The sequence below is a fragment of the Anomalospiza imberbis genome, chromosome 12 (assembly GCF_031753505.1).
Source record: "Anomalospiza imberbis isolate Cuckoo-Finch-1a 21T00152 chromosome 12, ASM3175350v1, whole genome shotgun sequence".
Lineage (NCBI taxonomy): Eukaryota > Metazoa > Chordata > Aves > Passeriformes > Viduidae > Anomalospiza > Anomalospiza imberbis.
In genome coordinates this window covers 17343728-17370786 of record NC_089692.1, presented here as the reverse complement: position 1 = coordinate 17370786, position 27059 = coordinate 17343728, and the positions used below count along the sequence as shown (strand labels likewise).

Sequence of the window (27059 nt, the reverse complement as noted above, 5' to 3'; positions counted from 1 at the left end):
TAGAAGAAGCTCCCATTAGAAGAGGTCTGAAAACTGAAAAATTATGTATATTGGAAGAAAATTTAATTAGGATCTTTTAGTTCATCAGAAGGCTGTGGAATGTGGAATAAGTGTGGATGAACTTACAGGGCTACACAGACTTGTAGCTCCCAGAGGAATATGAGTCTACAACTTTCCTTCAAGATTTATAATGAAAATTCAGCTGCAAAAAAAAGAAAAAAGTGTGATAAACCTAAAATGAACTGAAGCAGCATAACTAATTTTTACAGTCTAGTTACTGCTACTATCAAATATTCATTTCTCTCAACAAGCAGGTAACTATGGCAACAAACACACCATATCTGTATGAAAAGGTGCCAAGAAACAAAAAAAAAAGTGAGAATCTTTACATTTATCTCAGGTTTTTTAACCTTCTTTAGAATTACCATTACAGCTATCAACTATTTAAAATATCTGCAAAGATTAATTTAGTAAAATATTATGAAGACACTGAAAAACACAATGGGAAGGATCCCATTCCTCTCTGAAAACTGCAATCAAAAGTGATTTCCAATTAAAATACTTTCTGACAAGAAGAAGAAAATTAATTTAAATTTTAGCTCTAGGACGAAAGGAGAACGAGCAACGTCATGTTTAATTTTCTTCAGCCTGTCACTTCAATTCGCTTTTGAGGAGGACTTATTTTCAGATGACATAATTACAATCCTGAAATGGCAGTTTTAAATATACAAGGCAGATGTTTATTAAGTTGAAATACATTTGGAGTAAAATTTACTATTTCTCTTTGCTGTGGAAGCAAAGGCCAGATTCTGGGCCTTTTTTCTGTTGCAGTTCCTTAAAGCTGGAATATTTCCTATTTATTAATTATTGCCAGTTGCCATTAATTATTTTCCCATTATTTCCTATCCCATTTCCATGATTTTTGGAATTGGAATGGAATTATTTCTCATTTCAAAGACTGGAAGTCTCCCTGCCATGGCACTAGCCCTCACAGATCTCACCTGCAGTGTGAGTGTTGCCTGGTCTAAATCTACTTCTAATGTTTATGCAGGGCAACATCCCAATATAAATACTATCAAGAAAAATTAAATGGCAAAAATATTCGATTCTTATGCTGAAATCATCTCATCTAGGGCAGGTTATGGTTCAGGATTCTTAAAAACATTAAATGAACAGTGTCAGGCAAAATATTCTGAAGGTATCAGATGCTGTTTGCCGAAGAAGAAAAGTCACCATTCATAAATGCTGCTTCCTGTACCATCAGCCTGCAAGGAAGAATTCATATTTCAGTATTTCAGATGCAGGTATCTGTTTGGGGATGGTGGGATAATATGGCACAAACTTAAAATGTTTACAAATTACTTTTCTGAGTGAGCAATATCTTCCCTTAAAAGTGATTTATCTCTGGTCTCCAAGGAGTCAGCTCTTGTTCTGCAGGGAGAATGATGCTTTATGGATTTCCCCTCAAGGAAAAAAAAAGTTTGCTTTGAGGGGGGGAAAAAAAAAGGAAAGAAGAAAAGAAAATAAAAGCCATAGCACAAGAGAGATCAAGCTAAAGATGCCACAAGCAAATGATGCCTCAGGTTTTAGCTTTTATATTTTTCACACTCTGTGCTGCTTTAGTGTGTGGGTCTGGGCTTCACATTAGGGGATGGTGAGCTCTCTGCACAGAGCAGGGAGACAAAACAATTCCTGCTCCAGCTGGGGACCAAGGACAAATGATCCCAATCTCAGGCCCAAGAGCACAAACAACGTGGGCTGGAGAGAGAAAAACAAGCAGGATGGGACTGCATGGGCTGGAGCTGGAATGGGACAATGAACTGCAATGTGCCAATGGAGCAGAGCTGATCCCAGTGAGAGCCCCCGGGAGCGCTCGTGCATTTTGGGACCATTTGGGTTCATCTTGGGTGCAGCCCTGGCTGGGCTCTGGTGCTGCCCAAGGTGGATCCATGGAGGCCTCCTAACAAATCCCTACTTTATTCTTTAACTCTGTCCAGCCTCTGTTCTAGCTCAGCCTTCACAAGGCATCACAAGTGGTAAAAAGTCATCAAAAAACTGAGTTGGGGCACAAGGAGCAGCACTGGGATCACTGACAGGGGATGCAGGGATCCTCCAGCAAGGGGAAATCCATCACCTGGGAAGCTCCCAGCTGCATCAAACACAGAATGGACAGAAAGAACCAAGCTGGGCTATAGGGAACTTTTTGTCTACACTAATGCACCACATCATTGAATGTCTTCATTTATGCCTTAGGTTTGGAGCTTCTGAAGGGTTTCAGTGGACACAATATGGGTGAAATGGGCAACATTTACAAGTGAAAACAGATTCAGAGGCAACCACTGTCTCGCTAGGGTGTTCCAGCTGTATTTTAATTATGACTTCAATTTTTGAGATTTGTTTAATATACAAAAATTAAAAACAATCAGGCAAAAAGTTCTGTGAATGTTTTACAAGTGGAACACCAGTGGATCCTCTAGTCCAGAAGAGAAGCAGAGGAGAATTTTATTAACATGACTCATTATATTTATTCACATTCTGCCTTCTCTAATTACTTTTTAATTGATACACTGAAATAGAAACAGAAAACTAAAAATTAATATTATCCATGCAGAATAATAGGGGTTTATTTTAACCTTGAATAGAGTTTTGTAAAACTCTACAGTATAGACTGAAACTAAAAGTTGAACACACACACACATTTAATTAATGTTATTGTAATTAGATACTCCAGCACAAAAGAGAGCTAAATTTGGGTAGAATTTGCAGAGAAAGAAATTTCCCAATTGATGGCATTAAGATACAATCTCCTACAAACCAGCATATTTTAAATGATTTTTTGCTACATGCACTCTAAAAATAGAAAGTCATAAGAAAACAGGAAAGATAAAAGAAAGTGAAAATAAAATGACAAAGATGAGTCTGTTGTCTGATGACATTTGGGGAAACAAAAATAAAATCCCATTGGTGCTAGAGGAATTATCCCAAAATAACACACTGGGAAATTGGAATTATCCTAGCAGAACTAAAAATAACCACCTACATATTTGAAGATACTCTTTTCGTGTTAAAAGAAAATAAAAAATCAGATCCAGCACCTCTGGGATAACTCCTGTTGAGTCCCAAGAACTCCAAGCTGCAACTCCACCAAATTAAGCAATTGTTCCTATAGTGACTTTGAAATAATTCCATTTATTTTCAGTGCTAACTCTACTTGATTCATGCTGGTTGTAAGCTGACCACTTCCAGATGTTTTCCTTTTAACTTCTCTTCAGCACTGAGCATTCTGAAAGTACTGATACTTGTGGTAAAAAGTCAGACTTTAAAGACAAAATATCCAAAGTTTTTGTTTTGTTTTTTTCTTTTTCAAACATTAATTGTGCTACCTCCACACTGCTTCGACAGTAGGAAGCTCATCTTGTCCAGCCAGCAAAAAGTGTTTGGAAATGGGAAACTTTCAGGAAAAATTTGGATTAATCAATAGTGATGCACTTCTACCTTTTGGAGTCATATTCCTTGGCCCCAGGCAAGGGCTGAAAAAACACTGCCAGTGAGATTCTTCCAGATTTTTCCTCACCTTTTGGCACCTCTTAGTCTACAGGGATAACATTAATTTTTGTTTTTTTGTTTATGTACTCACCCAGCTCTCTCCCTGAGCTGAAACCACTGCCCCAAACATCAACAAAATATGTGGTGTGTCCTCAGCCTGGAATTTCTAATTTTTACTATTTTCAGTATAGATGAACACTGAAGATCATCATGATCTTAGCAGAGTATGTGTCAGCATTTAGCAATTAACCATTTAGCAATTAACCATTTAGCAATTAACCAGCTCCTCTGCAAAACCTGCAAATGGAGGCTTTTTTTATTCTAAGTCCACCACTTCTTTCCCCCTCTTAGCAATTTGTCACAGTGGGATTTTTCACCTCTCAACATCCATAAAACTAATATTCCTCTCCTTTTTTTTTTAATAAAAAAACTATCACCAAAAAAAAAAAAAAGATATTTCCACTATCAGCCCCTATTCAAAATATGTGGGCAGCAGATATCATGTTTTGTGTCACTCTTTGTAAGTGCCTTGAGGATGATATTTTTTAAATCTCTCTGCGATACATCAGTGTCAGGGAAGCTCGGGATGTTTGGATGAGTGACATTTCTAGAGGATCAGCAAACTATCTGCCACAGGAGGTAGTGATACCCAAACTCCTAACCCAAAACATCAGAGGGAGAATATAAATATTGCTTAGTGCAGCTACAGAGAGCTGCAGGTTTGAAAAATCATATTCACATCATCTTGTGGGAAATGTGGTGATTTTCCCAGGAAGCAAACGATGAGAGTTAAAAAAATGACTGGAGCCATCAACAGCTCAGAATCCCCTGAGTGCATAACACACTTGGGGAATGAAAAGCCAGCAGTTCACCTAAGAAATAAATCTAAGATCATAATGAAGAACAAGGAATGCTACTTCTTCCCTCCTTCTCAGAAGGAAATACAGAAAAAGCAAGACAAATATTCATTTGTGAGATATCTTGGGACTCCTTGGAGAGGAAGGAAGTGCCCTTGCAGAAGCTCTGCCTTTAAGAGGTAATTTATCCCACCTGCAAGCTCCAGGTTAAAGAGTTTGACAAGGAATTTTCCCAGACTTTATTGGGTGAAACCATAAAGGAACACCTAGAGGTGGGTGCTGGCCAGCAGAGCTGCAGCAGGATGCCCTGGGGGCTGTGATGACCGGAGCATTCTACCTGCAAAGTTGTTTCCAGCAAACCAGAGTTCAGGACTGAGCAGACACAGAGGGGCCAAGGCAGGGATTTGGGGTCATCTCCAGAGGGTTTGGCTGTTCCGGGGGAAAAGGTAAATGCAAAACACAGAGTACAAGCAGCAGCTTCTGCAGGGAGCTGTTCATTCACAAAGACAGCAAATGTGTTTGCACATCTTTGTTGCAGAAGTGGATTCTCACACCTTGTGCTCCGTGTTGGGAAGAAAAGCCATGCAGGGATTTATCTGCCTCGGGGTGTGGGTACTGCATTCCCTGCCCAGGAGGAGACAGCAACATGGAGCTGGAATGGCTCCCTGATGTGATATGCTCATCCCTCATGGATTTTTACAGAAAAGAAACTCTGGTTCTATCTCGGGGTTTGGGTGTCGAGGTGACCTTAAGAGTGTAAAAGTCCTTGCTTCCCAGCCCACGCAGCCAAAAAAGAAGTCCAAATGCTTAGGATCAACTTCTCAAGGATGTTTATTTTCTCTTATCTATAGCATTCTTTGTCTGACCTGCTGAGCTCTGTCCAGCAGGTCGGCCATGGCATTCTGTCTGCCCTCTCAGGCAGTGTTTATATTTTATACCAAAAACTACATGTGCTATGCTTACAATAACGTGCCAATGTCTATCATCTATGTTGGACAGTGTGTCTCTACCTTAAACCAACAGAAAAGTGTCACCATCACACCAAGACATGGAGGACAAGAAGAAGGAGAAGAAGGTCAGGACACGCCCAAATCCCTCCATCTTGTCCCCTTGAGCCCCTTATTTTAAAACCCCAAAATTCCACTTTTTCACCCTGTGTTAATTCAGCTACCACACTACTCAAACCCTTGTGGCTTGTAATTCCTCATACAAAGTTGGCAGTTTTTTCCACGGGCTAAAATCAAAGCCACAGGTGTTTTTGACTGCGTGCCAAGGTATCTGAGCCCCCTACCAGGGTCTTGAGACAGCCAGGGCAGCCAGAGAGATGTCCTGGGATCCCACAGTTCTATTATTGTCAGATAATTTTTTTTTGTTTTTTTTTTTTTTTTTTGTTTTAATCAGACTATCAAGATATGTGTTAAATGAAATTAGAAATGATCTAAAAACGACATGAAAGATTTGTAGGAATTCTGCCACTACAGCTTCAAACAGATCAGATTTGGTTTTTTTTATGAACATACATATCATCTCATGTTCTCTCATTAGGAGCTTTTCCTGTTTGTAACCTGAACCATGCCACTCATATTTTGACATATAATTTTGACTTTCATTTCTCCTTTGCACAGCTTCTTTCAAGATTCAAGAACAGGTTAATGAGCTTTCTCATCAAAAACATAATAGGAATCAAACTAAAAATTACTGGTAAACTAAGATTTTTTTTTTCCTCACTTGCAGGCATTTAAGCCCAAATACTGAAAAATTCATCATAAAATTGACTTTAAATATGATTTTACATCTCACTAAGAAGCACTTATAATCTCTCTGTCCATTTTTCCATAAATAACATTATAATTGGCAGGTTTTTTTTCCCCATTTCTAATATTTCAGATATAATGGGATATGGAATACTCTCAGAAAAGAGTCCAAAGGCCCATGAGTTTTCCTCTGGCTCAAGACCCTCTGCTGCTTATGTTTACAAGCATCAGAAACCAAAATGTAAGAAATGCATTAACCAAGGGGAAATGGTGAATAGCTTGTTTATCTTGTATTTTAAGCAGAAAGAAATATGAGGTATTGCTGTATCTATTACTAAAACCCCTTAAACCATGAGGTTCAGCTCTGGAATTTACATACTGCAAAACAAGTTAAAGGTGTACAAGTGGGAATTCTGTCAGAGAAGACAAGACAAAATGACACAATTATTCCAACTCAGAGCTGATATGCTCCAAGGTATATGTTTTCCCACAATTGCTGTAAATATGAATATGTTAGAGGTTAATATGAAGATCAAATGTGGAATGCATTTGCTGAAAAGATTAATATCTTTTCATTAAAAATGAGAGTGCACTGTTGGTCCAGCATTTGCATTTAGATCGAGTAGGTAATAAGTATATTGACTGCTTAAGACACCTATCTCCAAAAGGGAAAATATTAATAAAAAGGGTGGTGTCCACATGCAGAAGTGGATGAGATTTTTCTATTTTCCCCTTCAGAGAAGTTAAGCCCTTTGGACCTGAGCACTGTGATTTACTCATGCCAGCAGAGCTGCTCCATGCTGTAAAGAACATTTCTGCCCCAGCTCCACACCAGCAGTGTGCTGCTGACTTGAAAACTTGGAAAGCCATGCATCCCTCCCAGCCAGAAGAGGCACTGGCTGGGTGTTTTACTCTGCTTTTTGCTGCAGGTGTGGTTTAAGAGCCTTTGGTTAAGGGGGCGGCTCAGCCAACTGTTGTGGAGTCATAAAATAGGGTTGGGACCTCTGGACATTGTCCAGTCCAAGCCCCTGCCAAGGCAGGAATGTTGTTCCATTCAACAAGAAAAGTGTCCAGGTGGGGTTGGGATGTCTCCAGAGGAGACTCCACACCTTCCCTGGGCAGCTGTTGCAGTGCTCTGCCCCCTCCAGGGAAAATTTTTCCTCATGGAATAATTGAGGTGGAACTTGTTCTGTTTAATTATATGGCAATTGCTCCTTGTCTTGCAGCTGAACACCACCAAAAAGAGTCTGGGACCGTTCTCTGGGCACCCACCTTGGAAATGCTTGTAAGGATTGATGGGATCCCCTCTCAGCCCTCCCTTCTCCAGAGTAACCAGGCCCAGGTCCTGCAGCCTCCCCTCACCAGGGAGATGCTCCAGACCCCAAACCATCTTTGTTATTGTGGGCAGTTCACACAAACACGAGCACTGATGGCTTATGCAACTCCAGCTTTCTCACAGTTCATGGCTAAAGGCTTTCAGCTCCATTCTTCCAAGTCATAAAGAGAGGGAAAAGTATTTATGCTTCAAACCATGGCAGATTGATGCACCAAGATTGGTTCAAATGGTCACAGAACACAGCAGGTGCCTTCTGAGCTTGTGGAAGACCACCAGTGCCAGCCCCTCAGGAGAACACACATTTCACTGACCCCAGTCTAGCCCAGGGTCTCTCACAATCACAGAACACTTGAACTGGTTTCCTTGAGGTGTTTAAAACCATGTGTGCCAGCACACAGATCAGCGTGCAGCAGACAGCTCAAACCATTTGTTAACACAAACTCAAATTAAGCACAGCAGTTCCTATCAAAAGCAAAAGCAGGTTACTTCTCAAACTGTGAGAAGTAAATATTTCAGTTAAGCAACTGTGGTGACAGCTTTCTTTTAGTACTTTAGTCATGAAGTTTATACAAATCACAGTTGCTTTCCTATGGAGCACAGGGGTCTGTAACACTGGGAAAACAGCATTGTGGGCAAGCAGAAAACCCAGTTCCTGACCCAAAAAGGAAATTTCAGAGTTGTTTCTACAAGACCAAAAGTGTTTTCTTCACTTATGCACATGAGGAGCATTATTTTCCTCTCACTGCAGGGAAGTGTCACTTTGAACTGGAGTCTTCATCCCTGAAATTTAAGACATTTCCTCAAGGTTCCCTTTCAACTTCTTCCCCTCCCCCTGTTTTTCTTGCTTTTTTACTCCCTTTCCCTGTTGTGCTCTATTTCGTGTCATTTAGACCATATATTTTGATGGAGGGCATCCTTCTCCTCTGAATTTATGAATCAAAATGTATTCTCCAACGGATACCTGGAGGTACAATTTACCCCCTAGCACTCTTCAATCTTTATTACTGACACATTCAAGGATGCCTAACTCCCACAAGAAAAAAAAAAAAAGCCACATTAATCTTCAAAAATGTGTCCTTACCTGCCTTCTGAAAATGAAAATGGATGTTCTTTGAGACATTACCTGAGTTTTGCTTTAAACCCCCAGGATCATGCACTTTTGGAAACAATTTTGAATCTAAAAACTTTATAACTAAAAAATCTGCTGGTGTATAAATACAAATCTTTCACTGTGCTGTTTCCTTGGAGGCAGGAAGCATTCCCTCAGCATCCTGCTGGATGGAGTCTGGGGGGGTCCTGCACACCCTTTTTGTGCAGAAGGACAGAAGGATTTTATTTTATTTTAAATTATCTCCTTAGAAATAACTTTTTTTCCCCTGATAATACTTTAGAAATAAAAGTATTCTTTCATTTTGGCCTCTTAATATTGTTAACATAGATGCTTACTAATGGATCTCCCATCAGCATTACTGGATTTAAAGACTGAGCTCTTTAGATGTCCCAACTTTTTTTAATTTTAGTGTAAATGCCTTTATTTTGATCCTTTGCTCTGGAACAAGAATTTCTAGGCTATGCCAATAGCTCCATTTCTGAAATTGCTGAAGCATGGAGAAACAATTTGGAGTATCCAGGGTGGGCAAAACCTGCAAGATGTTTTCTATGTCCACATCTCAGTCTCCCCCACTGGGCAAAACCTTCAGTCTCCTGTTCCCTCTGATGCACAGACATGAAATAAATGATACTTAAAATGAAAAAAAACCCCCAAAATAAAACAAAGAGCAAAACCACCCCTCAAACAATTTATATTCAGCTAACTTGTCTTAAATGCAGTGAAGAGTTTCCCAAAAGCATCAAGGACCAAGCAGTGGTAAAAGTTACACAGAGATGGAAAATAGGAGTCATTTTAGTCAGTGTTCTAACATGCTTTGAAAGAGTTCATGTCAACCTCTGGTGCATAATCACATTAATGTTGAAAACCAGTTTTCTCCATGTCCATTCTAGAGAATTTTTTACTTTAATTCAGCTTCTTAATTGGTGTCTACGGCTGCTACAATTTTAAAGAGCACACCTACAATCACAGGCAGTGAAAGTTTTCAGTAAAACCTAGGAGAAGCTGCAGGTTGGAACTGGAAATCATGAATAATCAGATTCACCAGGACCAGTTTTTGCAGTGTCTGGGCAGTGGAATTCCCCAGCACAATCTCACTTTCCCTTCAACTCCTATACAAAGGCTGTGTGTGCATCCATGAGCTACACCTGGAAACGCTGCTGACTCAAATTCCAGTCAAACGGGATCAGCTGAGCTGCTCTCAACATCCATTCTCTTTTCCAGGCAGTGGAAAAGCTGATAGAAGGGTTTGCTTCTTCCTCTGTGTGTGTACTATAGCATGTTGTCCTCTGAGATGCCAAGAAAAGCAAGATAAGAATTGCTGAGATAAAACCATTCCTGACTCACTAATTCTCCTTCATGAGGATTTTGTCCTCAACCTCCAGCTTGTTTCACACCTTCTAGCGAGGCTTTCAGGGGAAAGAACTCTTCTTCCTCCCATGTTTCTACAACACATTTCACGTGAGATTGTGACAAGGGGCCAAAGTATTTAGGATTTAAACAGGCTCCCAGTAAAAAGGCATTAATACCAGCAGTTATCCTGCGGAGGAATGGCACATGGTGCTCCCTCCAGCCCCACACCTTTCCAGAAAGCCACTCATCCAAACTTGGTGATGTGTAGACTCCTTATTCCCCAAGCAGGAATCCAGTCAGACATTTCTTCCTCCTAAACTACTCAGACATTTCCTCCTCCACATTTTACTCCCCTCTGTCCCCACCTCACACAGACAATTTTTTATAATAATTCAATTTCATGAGCCACACAGAAATACATGAGTGTTATTTATATAACATCAATATTAAATTGGTACACAGATTTTTTTTTTCAGAATAAAAACACGAGGCTGCTTGTCTCTAAAAGCTGCAATTATAGTTAAAAATAGAAGTTATTAATCTTCTTTGACCATGAATGGCAATGCCACAGATCTGAAAAAGGAGGCCTGACCACCAGTTTCTACTCAAAACATTTGGGCAGGAAGTGGAAGAGGCTGAACCCACAAAGATTACTGTGAAAAAAAAAAAAAAAAAATCCTTTTTCCCAAAGCCCTTCCTCTGACCAGACAAAGCGAGACTGGATTTTAACTGCAGGTTATACTTAATTTTATTGTTAAAATTGTACACAGCCACGTGTTTTGGTCTGCAAACCACTCAGATTTGGAACAATAAAAATTGCTCTGGAATTTCAACAGATCCCAGCCTGTCATGTCACCTTCAAAGCAAAGGTATGAAATTGGTGATTATTAAAAATAATGAGGAATTCAGATCCTGCTCTCAGGATACACTATGCAGCCATAACACCCATCTGACTGAGACCAGGTTTCTTGCATGGAGACAGCATCATTATTTCATGAATCACCAGTGACCTTTGGAAGGCACTGGGAAAAGCAGCCATGCTCACTCCCTTCCATTGATTTTCTAATTTTGAGTAAATTGGTTTAATCTGGGGAATGGTTATCTATGAGGAATAAAAATACCTAAAACTGTCTTTAGAAAACAGTAAAAAGGTTTTGAACTGAAACAATGAATTTAGAAGCGAAACTTGAGGGGAGAAAAGGTAGTGATTTTACAAACTAAACTAGGGCACCATTCTGTGGCCAGCCACCCAAACAGTGATAAAGTTAAAATCTCTTTAAACTTAAAAACACAGACATTCAGAGCCAGACACGAGATTCACCCTAAGTTTTACTGCACTGTGTGCCTGGTATCTGTGCCTGATTTACCCATGAAATATTTGCTGTTGGAAAAGCCTGCAGAAAAACCCACCCACCTAGAAAGGGAAGTGTATGGGCAGAATTTTCACCTGGTAAAATGAAAAATAATGTGCTGAATATTGAGAACAATTGGACAATCCCGAGTCTAAATCAACTCAGAAGACAACGTCAGTGACTCAGCACACGCCTGAAACATCCTGCAAGAACAGAATTTGGATGTCTCCAAGAATCTAAGAGCACTCAGGGCTACTTCATCAAAGGAAATTGTGAATTATAGAATAACTCTTTCTGGTGCCAAGATTTTATATATTCCAGTATCTAAACCTTTGGATTAACAGATTGGCTCTACTTTATTATCTTCTGAACATGAAATGATCATACCTAAGCTTTCTTTGCCATCAATTTATGCTCTCATAATGTTAATGATCTGCTATAAGCATAGATTTTGATACTATGGCAATTCACCTTAAAGCCACCTGAGAATTACCTGTTCCTTCCCTACCCCTCTTTGTATTTCCTTTTTTTGGCTATGGGGTACCAAGCTAATTAGGTCATTAAGTCCACTCATAAAAATATTCTAGGAAAGATATAGAGCACTAAACTAATAACCTCAGAGTGAGCTATACGCACAATTAGCTCTGGGTGTCAATTACCAGCTCTAAATTGAAGTCCACTTAATCCTGAAATCTTCTTTCTCACCACACAACACTAAATGTCTTGCACAGAAATTATGAACTGCTAGATTCATAAACATTGATCAGAGCTTAGGACTTCTTAGGTCTAAGTAAGAAGAAATAAAAAAAAAAAAATTTTAAAAGAAATGAGCATTCTCAAAAGTGAGCATCTGAATCCCCACACAACAACACCCAGAGCCTCTTCTCACACGCCAGAAGATTAGAGGCACAACCGTTAAAATGTGGGACTGGAGAGAGGAAAGCGCTCACTCACCTCCCGGTCCAGCAGCGCTGGGGACACCACTGTGACAATGTCTCCCTTCTCTGGGTCGATGTAGAACATGTTTGGGGAGGGTTTGGTGGGGGTCTGCCTGAGGATGTTGTAGCGCAGCAGGGCGTTGTCCGTGCTGGCATCGTCGGCGTCGAACGCTGCCATGCGCATCACCGTGGTTCCTGGGGAAAGGGGCACACACAGCAGGCACTGAGCAAAAAATCCTCTCAAACTGAGCAGTTCCACCTGATATTTAGGTTGCACTTGTGTTCCTATTATCTTTATGTTTGGCTTTTTTTTACTAGGCTGGAAGAGACCTTCAAGAGTATCGAGTCCAACCCAGCCCCAACACCTCACCTAAACCCTGGCACCCAGTGCCACATCCAGGCTTTGTTAAACACACCCAGGGATGGTGACTCCACCACCTCCCTGTGCAGCAATTCCAGAACTTTATCACCCTTTCTGTGAAAACTTTTTCCTGATATCCAACCTGTATTTCCCTTGATGCAGCTTGAGGTTCTGTCAGTGCTGCCTGGAGAAGGAGACCAACCCCACCTGAGCACAGGCACCTTTCAGGGAGTTGTAGAGAATGAGTACTTGTTACTCAGCCAATAGAACACTCGTGTGCTCTAACACAAATTCCCTGTACCTCTGTGCTTTGAAGCCATCCACAGTAATTGCATTTCACTAAATGAACTACAGGTGTATCTCTTCCACTTTAAATTCTGCAGGCAGAAAATCTACAGGTGGCTACAATGAAAACAACAATACTGAAAATAACAGATCTCTATTTGCCTGGTGAAGTGTTGCAGTTCAAAATGTAATGGGTGTCATGTCTGTCAATAAGAAATGTTGTAATTATTAAAGCCTACATTGTTCTAATTTCAATTTGTACAAATTTATGAGCTTATTTTATAAACACCAATAAGCTCCCCATCTTTATTGCCCCATTGTCCTTCTGTGCTGAAGGTTTCCCTGACAGGAAATTCCCTGAGCACACAGTTCTGCTGGAGATTGCAATAAGAGAAATGCAATTCCCTGCACAAGTTCCTAAATGCTGTGCAGAGGAAAAACCTCAGTCTGTTTCTTTATCACAGTTTAGAGAGAGGATCTAAGAGCAGTCCTGTGCTTAGGAGGGGAGCACATCCTGCATCCCTGGATCAAGAATTTTCCTCTCCTCAAGGCAGGCAGCCCAGAGACAGCAAAATTCTGTCAGCATTTTATCACCTTTGTACAGTACACTGAGACACAAAGAAAGGGCATAATGAGACACCTGGGCTGAACTGTGAGATGCTCACCCCTAGCCCAAAATTATTTCTTCCTCAATTCATCTGTAATTGTAAATGTAAGCATTAGTTTGAAAAGCAATCTAACTAAATAATAAAATAATATATGGTCACAGCAAGATTAAGTATTTCCAGTAATATTGAGCTGAGATTCTACCAAATAACAAAAAAGCCATGATCAAATCAATAAATTCACTTCAATAGTGAATCAATGTTAAGTAACAGATTAGTGTGAGATATTAGCAAACTATAAAGTAAGAAATCTAGGAAGGGATCCAGTCTTTGGCCTAAAAATCCCAACTGAAGCCATTTATCAGATTCCATGATCTACACCATTTCCATTGAAGTAACTTTGCACTGACACCGTTATCTCCTGTGTGAATTGCAGTGTCAGAGTGAGCCATAATTCTTTGTTACAAGTTAATTCCTCTGCAGGAGCTCACCTTCTCTTTTCCCCACAGACTGGGCAAGTATTATTTTAAACTATCATGATCAACACATTTTAAACACAGCATTTTCATTTCATTATAGATCTGTAAGAACATTGGATCAGTTTTCAGTATTCACAGAGACTTCTGTGGCAAAATGACTACAAGAGGGTAAAACTTGATACAGACAGGGCCCAAGACATTAGACTGCAAGTTCCTCAATAACAGAAACATGTATCATTCATGTACAGTGAGTTTGTCTTCTTTCTGAAGGCCTTAGATTTTAAAAAAATCAAATAAAAATGAAATATTATGCTAAAAATAAAAACAAACCTAGTCTCAGTTATAGACTGAGACTGATATAACAACTGCCTGTTCACTGTTAAACAAACTCAACTGGCTTGTTTAGATACATTTCTTCTTTTCTTTTTTCCCCTTTTGTTGTAGTTCCCAGAGTACAGAGTGTTGCCTCTTCTTGTAGTGACCTTGAATATAAGCTCTCAAATGTTTTATTTCATTGCTACTTCGGGCAGAGTTACCCCCTTGAGAAAAATAGCAGAGCCCTGACAGCATGTTGGTTTTATTCAGCAGTGATTAAAGGTCAGACAGCTCAAAAAGAAGCTTACCACTGGATACCATGCCATGTTTTCCAGTGTTACAAGATCCTAGCCCTGATATTTTCACCTACTTTGTGTGAGACTGATTGAGAAGAAAAGACAGAAAATAACTGCTTTTTTTTTAAGAATTAAGATTCACCCTCTTTTCACAAGTACAGGATAATGTGCTGTTTTTATAAATTTATCACATTTTTCAGAAGATTTTTTAATATATCAATGTTTGATAACATGTTTCACAAGGGTCTCCCAATCACAAGGTTTCCATGAAATAAATAAGGACTAAGGCAAATCTCCAAGGGATTTTTAAGAGTGCCCAAGTTCATGTGAAATTAAATGGATTTCAGTACACAATGGTGTCCTGAAGAATGCACTTTAATATGATGCCATACTCAAGTACAGTAGAAAACCTTTTGAATGAATACAAGGCTGTTATTATAAATCTATTAGATGAGCTGATGCTCAGCAGAGATTTAGAAACATTACAATATATATTCAAATAGAAATCCTAGTTGTACAGTTGTCCTACTGAAATATTTCTGATGATAAAACAGTGGAAGGCACATGCAAATTTTAAGATCTGATGTAAATCCCCTAATCTCTTGTTACTCTGGCACAGAACTGGCTTAACACAATGGCTGAATCTGACTCTGATTTGCCAGCTGCAATTCTTTAACCTTTCAACTCACTAGACATTATCTTGTTCCCTGCAATCATTCCTTTGGTGCATACAGATAAGAATTCCAGCAACTCAGATGAGCAGAATTTTACATTCATTTTGCATAGAGATGCCAGCTCCAGGAGGAAAGCTGGAGAGAATTAGATACATCTTTTTTTCTATGCTTCTTCTCCCAAAAGTTTTTTGGCACTGGTTTCTGGCTACCATCAAAGTGGAATTTAAATCTAATTTTAAAGTTATTCTATTCTCACAAGTCCTCATTATGAGTAAAAAATGCACATAAAATGTGGGGCTGTCTTTAGATGTTGTTATGTATTAGTAGAGGTTGTGTTTGGTTTTTGTTTGGGAATCAATACAGAAAACTGCACCCCTCATGTGCTTCAAATTTTTGGCTGATGCCTCAAAAACCACAAGAGATTTAATCCAGCAGTTAAAACATACACCTGGAATATTAGACCTTGGAGAAGTCTAATAGCTACATTTCCAGGGAAGAAATTCCCTATCCTAATTGAGGTGTCCACAGAGAGAACACAAGTGACAAATTGGGAATGGACCACCACAAAGGATAATGTTTATGTAGAGATCTCCTTCTTTAAAGTAAGGTGGCCCAAATGTATGTTTTGAAAGGCTCTGCAACAGACATCCAGTCCAAAAGAGCTTCATTCAATATGTACACTTCTTCAGTATTTCTCCTTCATCATAAACTTTTATTCTTCATAAAAGATTCATTTCCCCAGGCCCATAAACTGACTGCATCTAATTCAGTGTCGTTTTACAAACACTTCCATTCCTGGCATCAATCAAATGCAGCTGGCTTTCAAACCACAAAACAACAGCTTGCTACATTATCATGTTAAACAATACATATAAACTTATCAGGCTGGGGAAGCAATGTCTGCAAAATCAGCAGCTTCTTCCTTGTGCCAATGACGCACAGAGATCCATGGAGGAAACCCTCCCAGGAAAGCTGCACTTGTGTCTTGGTGTGTGGCAATATTCAGGCTTTGTTTGCCACACTTCCTGGGCAGAATCACTTAGAAATCCCAGAATCACTCAGAAATCCCAGAATCACTCAGAACCTCCCATTGCACCTCCCCGAGTTCCTCGTAGCCAGACCCAGATCCCACTCCCAGGCCATTGCTCCAGAGGCTGCAGCTATCAATGTGTTGGTTATTTGAAAATATTGGCAAAATCTCCCCTTAGGCACCAAGAAGCAAAATCTAACACATGCACAGTTTTGGAGTGACTGGAACAGAGGGTTTCTTGGGGAAATCTCTTTGGTATTTAGTTAATAACCTCCTATAACCTGTCTCACTCTTTTTTTTATTTTCCTTCCTTTTCTTTCTTTTTTCTGCCAAGATGCCAAGAGAACATTACTACTGAACCTTTATTTATTTACTATATGCAGCTGCTGGGTTTAAAAGAAGGACTGCAGAGGAGTGGAAGTGAGGCTTATCTCTAGCCTGATGAAATGTGAACAAATGTCTCAAGCCTACAACCTTAAGAGAAGACTAAATTTGAAGACCAACAATAAAATATTAACCAGTGTAAGGGCTGCAAAAATTTAACTATATGAGAGCTACAGAGCTCAAGAACTTCACCATGGAGTTTTCTCAGCTGATTTTCACTCTTTCTGTGGTTCTCCACTGTATATTCAGTACATTAAATGTTTTCTACATTGTTATAGAAAGGGAAGGGTTTATTCTCTTAATTAACATAATTGCTCTGAAGAGTTGTGTTTCCACCTTCTCCACAAGTTCAGCTGTGTCTCTGTACATGATAACAATCAGCTGCACAATGTTACATTTTCCAGAAGTACTGCTATTTTAACCCAAGAAGGAGGACAAAGAGTAAAAAATGGGATGAAGAAGGAAGAAATCAAGAGGGTTACCTATATCTCTAGAGCCCAACTTTCAGAAACTGGAACAAAGCAGGAAGCCCTCCTGACACTGTTCTCATCATAACTAATTACATATTTGATTATCATTTTGTACTTTCAGAAAAAAAAAAGCCCCAGAGGAGCAAAACAAATATAAGAAGAAAGGTGTGTTATGGTTCCAATCAAGAGTATTTGAATTACAATTATGTGTATCATTAAAAACCTCAAGGCCTTGCTCAATAAAGAAGACATTGAGTAAGAATCACTGAATTCAGGCTTTGAGCATATCTTATATTTGTATAGGGCAATAATTTTCCACCATGGGGCTTCCTCACATTCTCTATTTAGATGTCTGGCAGGTTCTTTTAAACTCTAGATTGGATGGCATCACTGAGCAGTACTCTGGGAATGCCACTGCACTGCAGCCAGCAGGACTGGAAGGGTGAACTGGTGAACTGTCAGCTCTGGAATGAATAATAAACAAACTTCTCCTAGTACACAAAATATTAAGTAGAGATGAAGAACTGTCAAGAATTGTTACTATCTATAGAGAGCTAATGCAGTCAGAAGCACATAAATTGAGTAAGAAATAATGGGACATTCCCAGCTGAATGTTATGACAGAACAGAGAAGATGTATGGGCAGGTCAACCTTTAGCAATACTGGTATTTAACCTTTTTCCTCAGGAGCAGCACATTTGTTTTGGCAGAATGAATTATTCACTCCTGGGATGTTTGGAACATGACTTATACACAGTCCTGTCCCCAGCCACACTGCAGCCACTGTCACACTGTGAGAACAATGTGAAGAGCTCTCAGGTATTCTCTGCTCCAGGCCAGACATTGATCTATGACATGTCAGTAAGGGAATTTGCATTAACTGGAGTTATGTGACATGGATCTTACTTTGGTGTGCTGTATTTTGACTACAGTGCTCTGGATGTTTCCTTCTTTAGGGTAAAACTGTGTGGTGAAAACATGGAAAATTGCTGAGGATCCCACTGAGAATCCTCAAGTTGTGTTTATTGTCCGTACACACCAGGTTATGATATTTTGTGGTAGCATATTCATACTGAAGTTTACCTCTGTTTTGTGCAGACACAAGAAATTGTGAAGAATGTAATTTACGCTTTCAGAACACCAAGATCCCCTTCACAGATTTTGTGTTGCACAAAACTCATTATCCCCAAACAAGACATCCTACATTTTAGACTCTGTATCTTCCCACACACAAAGGAAAAAAAATATTTTAAAAATGCATGAAGGCTTTTGTCTTATAGACTACAGATAGCATGAAACAGGTATTTGCATGAGGAGTAAAATCTATGAAGTCCCATTTCCTGTCTGGTATTGTCCAGAAGTTCATCCCCTGAATGGATAAGATGATGTCTTTTAGAAGGATCACAAAACCAGACCTACTGTAACTCTGCCTTCCCCTCAACAGCTCCCTCAGTTCCACTCATCACTGTTCCCCCTTCAGCAAACAATCCTTCCTTGCCCAGGCAAGGGGAATCTTTCACTCTTGTTCATTTACAATCTCTCCAGATGGACTGGGAATTGCAAGTTTAGTAAAAGAGGACTTAGGACAATGGAGATGCAGCTGAAAAAAAAAAAAAAATTCTTCTTCCAGATATAAAGAGGCTGCAGGTTTAAGCAAATCACCAAAGATTTTTTTAACTAGGAATCTCCCTAAGTAAAAATGTCACACTCTTATGTCTGTTTCCCTTTTGACCAGCAAAGTTTATTAAGAAAAGGCATGAATTACTTCTTGGATCATGACCATAAGCCATAAAACGTCCCACTGTTCTAATATTCTAAGTGCCAATTCATAACATAATCTTATGTGTCAGATCACATAATTCATAAAGCAATATAACACATTCTCTTGAAGTAAATGGTTTAATGTAAATGATGATATGCATTGAACATCTTGCAGCAGGCAGACGTGACAGAGCAGTGATTTATGAGAGAAGGAATATCTATTCAACATACAAAGAGCAAGATTCAGCCCCAGGCATGACAAACACAAAGGGCCCACGTTCTCTCTGGAGTTTGACTAGCACTAGAAATCAGTCAGGAAAATCACAGCAAATAGAGACTAGATGAGACATTTAAACATCATGAAAATCAACCCTGTGAAAACAAGGCAGGAGCTTTCTCAAAAAAGATACACAAGCTCCTTTGCTTGGCCACATGGAGACATTTCCAGAATGTTTGTGTAACTCATCACCACAGGTGCATTTGGCCAACACTGCAGAAAGGCAGCCCAAATCCCAAGAGGAGTTTGGTCAGTGCCAGCTGAGCTCCAGGCCACAGCTGCCCCAGGGCAGAGTGGAGGGTCCTGAGCTCTTCCTCTCCTTTTATCAAACCAGCAGAGGTAAAAAGCCGAACACCCCTGCCCAAAGTGCCCTGCTCACTCACTGAGCCCTTTGGTCTGAACTGCCCAACAGCTGAAGATTTCTGTCAGAGATGATAGAGAATAAAAACCTTTACATTTAAACAACTCATCTTTAAAACAATATCCCAAAAGTTAACATGGACCATAAACAGAACTGTGGGAAAAGCTTACAGAGAATGGGAGGAATTTCAAAATTGCAGATTTCCCCAGGCAGCTGCTATTTGTGGAGATCCACAAAAGAACTTTTTTCTTGTAGAGGAGTCTCCATCACATTAACAAGAGAGACTTCTCTCTCTAAGTAAACTAAAGAAAGACTGCTTTAGAAGTAGGAAACTAACTAAAATTTTAAGTTTTGTTTCTTTGTCAGTAGGAAAGAAAAGGTTGTAGGGGGAAGAGAAGTGTCCTAAAGGTTTTGTTCTTATTCTTATTACTCTTTCTTTTAGTTACTATTAATAATTTTTTCTTTATACCCTTTGAAAGTTTTAAGCCTACTTTACCCTTCTCCTAATCCTATATCACAACAAAAAAATTAATAAGTACATTCTAGTGAGTACACTAATAATTAGCCAACACTAAACCTACCACACTAATTAGTACATTAACCAAAAAATCTCAAATTAGCAAACTAAAACCCCTACAGTCACAGAGGTAAAAAGCCCAAGACTCGACACCAAGATGCCCTGCTCATTCACTGAGCCCTTTGATCTGAACTGCCTGATGATGCCTCAGGTTTAGCTTTTCTATTTTTCACATTCTGTGCTGCTTTAGTGTGTGGGTCTGGGCTACATATCAGGGGATGCTGAGCTCTCTGCACAGAGCAGGGAGACAAAACAATTCCTTCTCCAGCTGGGGACCAAGGACAAATGATCCCAATCTCAGGCCCAGGAGCACAAACAACGTGGGCTGGAGAGAGAAAAACAAGCAGGATGGGACTGCATGGGCTGGAGCTGGAATGGGACAATGAACTCCAATGTGCCAATGGAGCAGAGCTGATCACAGTGAGAGCCCCCGGGAGCGCTCGTGCATTTTGGGACCATTTGGGTTCATCTTGGGTGCAGCCCTGGCTGGGCTCTTGTGCTGCCCAAGGTGGATCCATGGAGAAGATCCTTTTGATAAATCCCTGCTTTATTCTTTAGCTCCATCTAGTCTCTGTTCTGGGTCAGCCTTCACCAGGCATCACTGACAGCTGAAGCTTTTTGTCAGAGATGCTCACAACTCACACGCTGCACCGTGCTGCTTTCCCAGGTCCCATGTAAAATTGGAATTGCCTGCAATCATTCAAATTTGATTTCAGGCGTATGCAAGCTGTTTAAATGCAGATGCAAACTTTATAGTCAAGGGTAAGCAGAGAGCTTACTAAAAATATATATTCTGCACTTATTTCTGTTTTATAATCCAGATGTTTTCTTTTAGCTTTTCTTTACCTTTTCCTTGATGGTTTCCCATTCTTTATCCTTCCCTCTTTTTCTGGGGGGTAGAGCTCTGGCCAGAGCACTGCAAATTGTTAATAGACAGCAATTTTTAAAGTCATACAAATAAATAAAGCCTGATGCAATTTTCATATCCAGAAATACCATGAGAATGAGAATACCTCTTGAATGTGGTAGAAAGCTTCCCCTAAACTTCATGACAAGAAATAAACCAGGAAAAAATTAGCTTAATCATTTAACTTTCTCCCCCAAAAAAGAAGTTAATATCCAGTTTCTCCCAACCTCTAAGCAGGGTAGCATTCTTAATCAAGATAAATGTAAAAAAGAAAATAGAGGTTTCAGAGACTTCGCTTAGGTTAGTAAAAAAAGATTGACAATTATTTGCATTCTGAACTTCTGGGAGGGAACTGACCATCTTTCACTTCAAAGCCACGTTCACCTGGTCTCCATCCAGGTCAAGCAGAATTAGAATTCTGAGTATTTACAGGAATGGCAACAGAACCAAGTACACATCCTTCTCTTAGCCCTTATCAAACAAAACACTGCTGATCACTGGGAACCCAGTTCACATCCATCAAGCCAGGAAAGACTCTGAATTTGGAGACCAAGCTGCACTTCCCAGTTTTTAAACAGCCCAGGTATATCTTATCCCACAAGCCTTTCACAGCAGCAGTGTCCTTTGGAAAGGAAACTTGGGGCACTGCTAGGGAGGGAGCAGCAGTGTGTTTTAAATCAGGAGTACATTCAAATCTAATAATGCTTGATAATGAAAATAAGAAAAAAATATTTTTTCCTTTCATTCCAACAACAAATTATTCTAAATGGGAAAAAAACTCAAAATAAAGCAGTGTAATGTATGGACACTAAGTGCCTATTTTTTAGAAAACATTAAAAATTACAGTCTGTGGGAACTGGGTAATAAGAAGCCCAGGCTGCACTCTGTGTGTATATTCTGCATTAGGACTTGTTCCAGAACAACAACAGAATGGAGAGATTTTTCTAAGAAGGGAACATTTTCACAGATTTCAATAATCTTTTGATCAGGGCCATACTCTCAGATGGAAGATCTCATTCCATAAATTACCTACTTTTGTAAAGGAATTGACTGACTTACAAATAAAAGAAAGGCAGCAATTACACTCCCCTGCCTCAGTGGGCTTTAATAAAAACCATGTCATTACTTCATAGAAATCACTTTGCACTATTCTTCTATGTCCAAGTAAGGTACCCTGGCATCCTTCCTGATTAAAAAGTGATAATATTACATTTTTAAAAGATCTATTAGTGCAAGGTCAATCTTCCCCAATTGGCAACACTTTTTAAGACAGGGGGCCAGAATTTCTGTTGATCTAATTCAGCCCAGCACTACTAAAGCAAAGATTTATCTTAGGTGAGGCTGTGGAATACAGGATTGACCTTGAAGGTCTGCATTAGATATTAGGAATACATTGCCTTTATTCCCTTTTTATCTCCCTAATTTCCCACTTCAATATATGTGAAATGAAAGAGAAAACAAAAGGATGATGATCTGTGCTTTTTTTTTTTTTTTTTTTTTTTTTTTTGTGCCTCTTCTACCTTGGATCCATTTCTCATATGGATGTAGGATTATGAATACACAGCACCACAGACTCCAGCAATTACTGCACCTGGGAAGTTCTTGTCGTTACTCTTTGCCTGTTAACTAATATGAACTGCTTGTGCTTTAATCTCAAATTACAAAGTGGAAATAGAAGTGAAACACCCAGCCCTGTTACCCCTGACTCTGCCACTGGGGCTCTCAGCACCTACATCAATCCAAAATTAACCAGATGAGCCAAGGGTGCTTCAATATTACAAAAGCAGTGCTAATGAAAGGAGAATCAGGTGTCCTAATGAGGAGGCAAATCATCTCACAAGGCTTCTATCTTCCTCTGCAGGAACCAGAGCACACACTTAATTCTGATGTATTATTTCATCTTTGTATTGATTTCATCACCAAGTCCCAGCCATTTGATCTATTAAACATCTGAGAGTTTTTATCTGAGGGATAAGTGTTTCCATCATAATACAGGATCTTTTTAGGTGAGTTTTGTTTTTCTTCACCCCCTTCTGCAGCTGAACTCCTGGATAAATTATTTGGTTGGGCTCATAGTGTCTGCCCAGTTGAACTTATTTAAATTCACCCTGCCTGAGCAATATTTCATAATGGACTTCACTGCTGGACCCAATAAATAAACTGGGCAACTGCTCCCTGTTCTTGATTCAGAGAATTGAATTAAGTGCATTGCACTTTTCTGGATAAATCACATCACAGATGCAGTAATTCCTATTAAAACTACAAACAGAAGTGGAAGATTTGATTTTAAGGTCTCAAAATAAGTGTGGAACAAATCCTTAGTGAGTATCATGAGGCATGTGTTGGAAAGATATCCTTAAAAAGGATTCATTCTTCCCTCATGCATTCTCCTGAACCCAGTTCAACGGCTTCCCACTGTAAAGGAGTCCACAGGAGGAAGGATAAACACCATCAGTTATCCTGGAAACCTGCACTTCAAGTTGGTCAGCCTTTAAATCAAGTCCACACAGCTCATTCCCTAAGAGCAATAACAGAAGATGGAATTGTTTCCTGCCTTTTTCCCCATCTTGAGATTAAAGTAGCTGCACGTAGAAATCTTTGCAGCCCTTCTTCAAATGATCTTTTTTGGTTAAATTATATTTTAAAGCCACTGATAGTTGAATTTAATAAATGATTCAGATGCTGCAAGAGTATGCCCTGTGATTTTAAAACAGGCCTTTGAAACTATCTTGTATAAATCACAGGTTTCAAAACCATCCATATTTGTAACAAGAGTACAATTTGGGGTGTGAGATATATATTTTCAGTAGGGATCCTGATATTCTTTCCTGAATTAAGTCATTGATTAAATCACTTACTTCAGCAAGTGTGATTACTTTCACTCAGTTACAACCATTTTAGGCTCAGATATCCAGTCTTTTTTATAGTCACTAAAGAGGGACTGGCAGTTTTGGATGCAGTTCATCCCATTCTAACATAAAAATTTAGGAAAGGTGAGATAAAGCATCTTTACAAGTGGTTCATTCTGGGTGAAATCTGAATCTGAGAGGGCACTTAAAAGATGTGATACACTCCCATTAATTCTGCCCACTACGACAGGAGTGGAAAGCAGGGCTAGAATAAAATAGTTCTCATGTACTTTTGTTCTGGTACCACAGACTCCAGAACTCTTTCTCTCCCCATCTCATGACTGCTTAGGGCTGAAGGGATCTTTACTCTTTACAAACTTTGTTCTTTCACAACTTTACAACCTGCACTGGCACTCAACCCCTGCTAAGTGGAGCCCTGCAAGGATTAAGAGCAGGCCAAGATATCCCTGGTTTTATTCTCTTAGAACTGATGCATCTTGTTGGGAAGGGACCTCAAGCAGCAAATCAAGTTATTTTAAGTCTGTGTGTAATTGATTTAGTACTGAAAGGGCTACATTATGTCCCTGCAAAGAAAATATGAGCATGGAAAATCTTCTGTATGTCGTAAACCATCTAAATATTGACTATGAAACTCCTTAATGTAAAATTAATAATTAAGCACAGAACAGGTCATGATATATCACTGCCTGCAATTGGGTACTTAGAGATCATAAAGATTTGTGGAGCTGTGTGCAAATACGGGGTCATTAAGTCACAGGCTTGCTAAGTATATTTATACTATATAAATGCACATATTCCTTCTTGGGCAAAAAGAAAACAAGCATCAGTCAGTGCCAAATCATCCTAAGAGAGGAGATCCAGGAAGAGATTTCCAATTTTCAAACTTCTAGTTTTCCACTGGGTACTTTTCCACACCCCTCAGCCTGAACACAGTTAAAATTCAAGTTTTCAACTCAGGCCTCAATGAAATCTTGTCTCCTGGGGACAAGGTGGGTCTGGCCCGTGGGAGGGATGCCCTGGATGGACCATCACAGGTGAGTGTCCATCCCAGCCATCCCTTTCCCTGTCTGGAGTAAACTGGAGGACAAACAGGACCTGGGAGCAGACACAGGTGCTCCTGCCTCAGGTTCCCTGTTGACATTTGCCCTCACAATTTCCAGAGTTGGAAATGTCAATACCAATACACCAGGAAGTTCAAAGGCAATGTGTAAACACCATTTGTCAAACACAGTCACAGAGTTTCTCTTCAACCTCAGTTCTTTTGTAATTTTGAGTGGAGCCCTGATTCAATGTATGGAAGAATGAAAATTCCAAACTATATCAACCTTCAGAGTACAAATCCCTGGGAGCTTGAGTGGATTTCTTCCATGCAACTCTTCAGTTAAATAATCAAGTAAGAAATATTTGACGTCAAAACCCTGTGATTTGTTTGTTTGTTTTCCCAGTAACTTAGATGAAATCCTACTTTCTAGGGATGTGAGCTGTAAATTTCCTCAGCAATTAACAAGTTCAGGGATTGAGTCAGAGTTTTTGTCTCTGAGGTGTCTGCTCATATCCATCCCTGCCCCTGCCACACACTTCATAATTAGATCATCAATAAATTATTATATTTATAAAAACAAAGGGTTGAGGATCACAAAATTCCTACCACAAAAAATTCCTTGACTTTTGGCAAGACCAGTGACTTCCAAACCCCATCCCATACTTAATACCTACTAAAGAAAAAAATCCAAGCAAACAACTATTCCCCAAACTTATCAGATTCGATATCTTTTATCTTTACCTTATAATTTTGGTAAAAATATATATATATACACACACATATATATATATATAATTATTAAATGCATCATAATACAATTATAATAAATATATAGACTATATTTATATAGTATAAATAATTATTTTTATATATATTACATATCTTATAATTATTTTATGCCTGTTTATCTACAGTAAAACCCCTATGACAGCTATAAATGAGCCAGAATGATTTGTGTCTATGGATTACGTGTCAAACTGGGAAAATTGTACCTTAAATCACAGATCCACGACAAATCTGGGAAGCCAAAGAGGAAAGAAACATTCCAGTGACAGGTACCAATGTCAAGTGAAGTTATTCTGTATTTTTATAACATTACCATGAAGATGCATTAAATAACTGCAAACTCTTTTGTTCTGAGAGCTCACTTTGCTTTTTATCCCAATATGCTGCTTTAAAGAGAGAAGAGTTTGTGATTTCAGTCACTTCCACTCTGCCTAAGAAGTGACCCAGGGATAGAAATCCCAGCAGATTTCTCTCGAGACTCTCTCACATTTCACTTTTTGTGCCTAAACAGCCAGATCTGACAATGATCTCTTTGCACTGAATCTGTTGGCACAGAACAACTACAAATTAAACCAAATGGGTAATTTGCTCAAGCAAATTAAAAAGTCGCATTTTTACAATTTCCCACTCACACAGAATACCAGTGTAGTTTTAAAATGTAAAGAAAAAATCCAGTTGTGTATATCCATGCAAGTATTGACTTTTAAAACTACAGAACTGGTGGCAAGTTGGTTATGTTGTTAAAAGCACAGAAATGCAGGTGCCAATAGCACTGTGAAAAAAAAAATGAGGTAGGAGTAGGATATTCTTAAAAAAATTAATCTCTAAAGATGTCAGGCGTGTGATTTTTTTCTGTATAAATTTTCTGATTTTTTCAGATTTGCCTGGTTAGTAACTTTTTATATGTATTAAAATATACATAAATATTAACCCCAAAGAGAACACATTTAATAATACATTGTAAGACTTTGTAGAGAAGCATTTATCTCTACTGAATACCAGGGATATCTTCTGTCCTTGAAGTGATCATGGATTAAGACTAAGTTTTACTTGAAACTTTTAGACACATTCAGATCTAAAAATCTATAAAACATCTCTAATGTTCCATATAATTTTTGTATTTAACAAATAAATCACTTGTGCCTTCTGAGCTTGCCATTCTCTCAGTTCCCTGTACCATGAAACACTGTGATCTCCTAACCAGTATTTTATTCATTTGTCACAGATGACAAATATGTGACAAATATATATATATATTTGTAAAATATATATAACAAACCAGTCATTCTGATATTTTGCATGCAATATAACACAGAGCTGTTGCTAGCTGAATAAC

General features: G+C 39.1%; 1 protein-coding gene across 4 annotated transcripts in view; it reads right to left on the bottom strand.

Annotated features, from left to right (window-relative positions):
• CDH13 (cadherin 13) overlaps positions 1-27059 on the bottom strand; it is a 449552-nt gene that overhangs the window by 125082 nt on the left and 297411 nt on the right. For all 4 annotated transcript variants that reach the window (XM_068203139.1, XM_068203136.1, XM_068203137.1 and 1 more), the window contains one exon: positions 12261-12439. In XM_068203139.1, coding sequence (XP_068059240.1) covers positions 12261-12439 — 179 coding nt within the window. The remainder of the gene's footprint in view (positions 1-12260; positions 12440-27059) is intronic.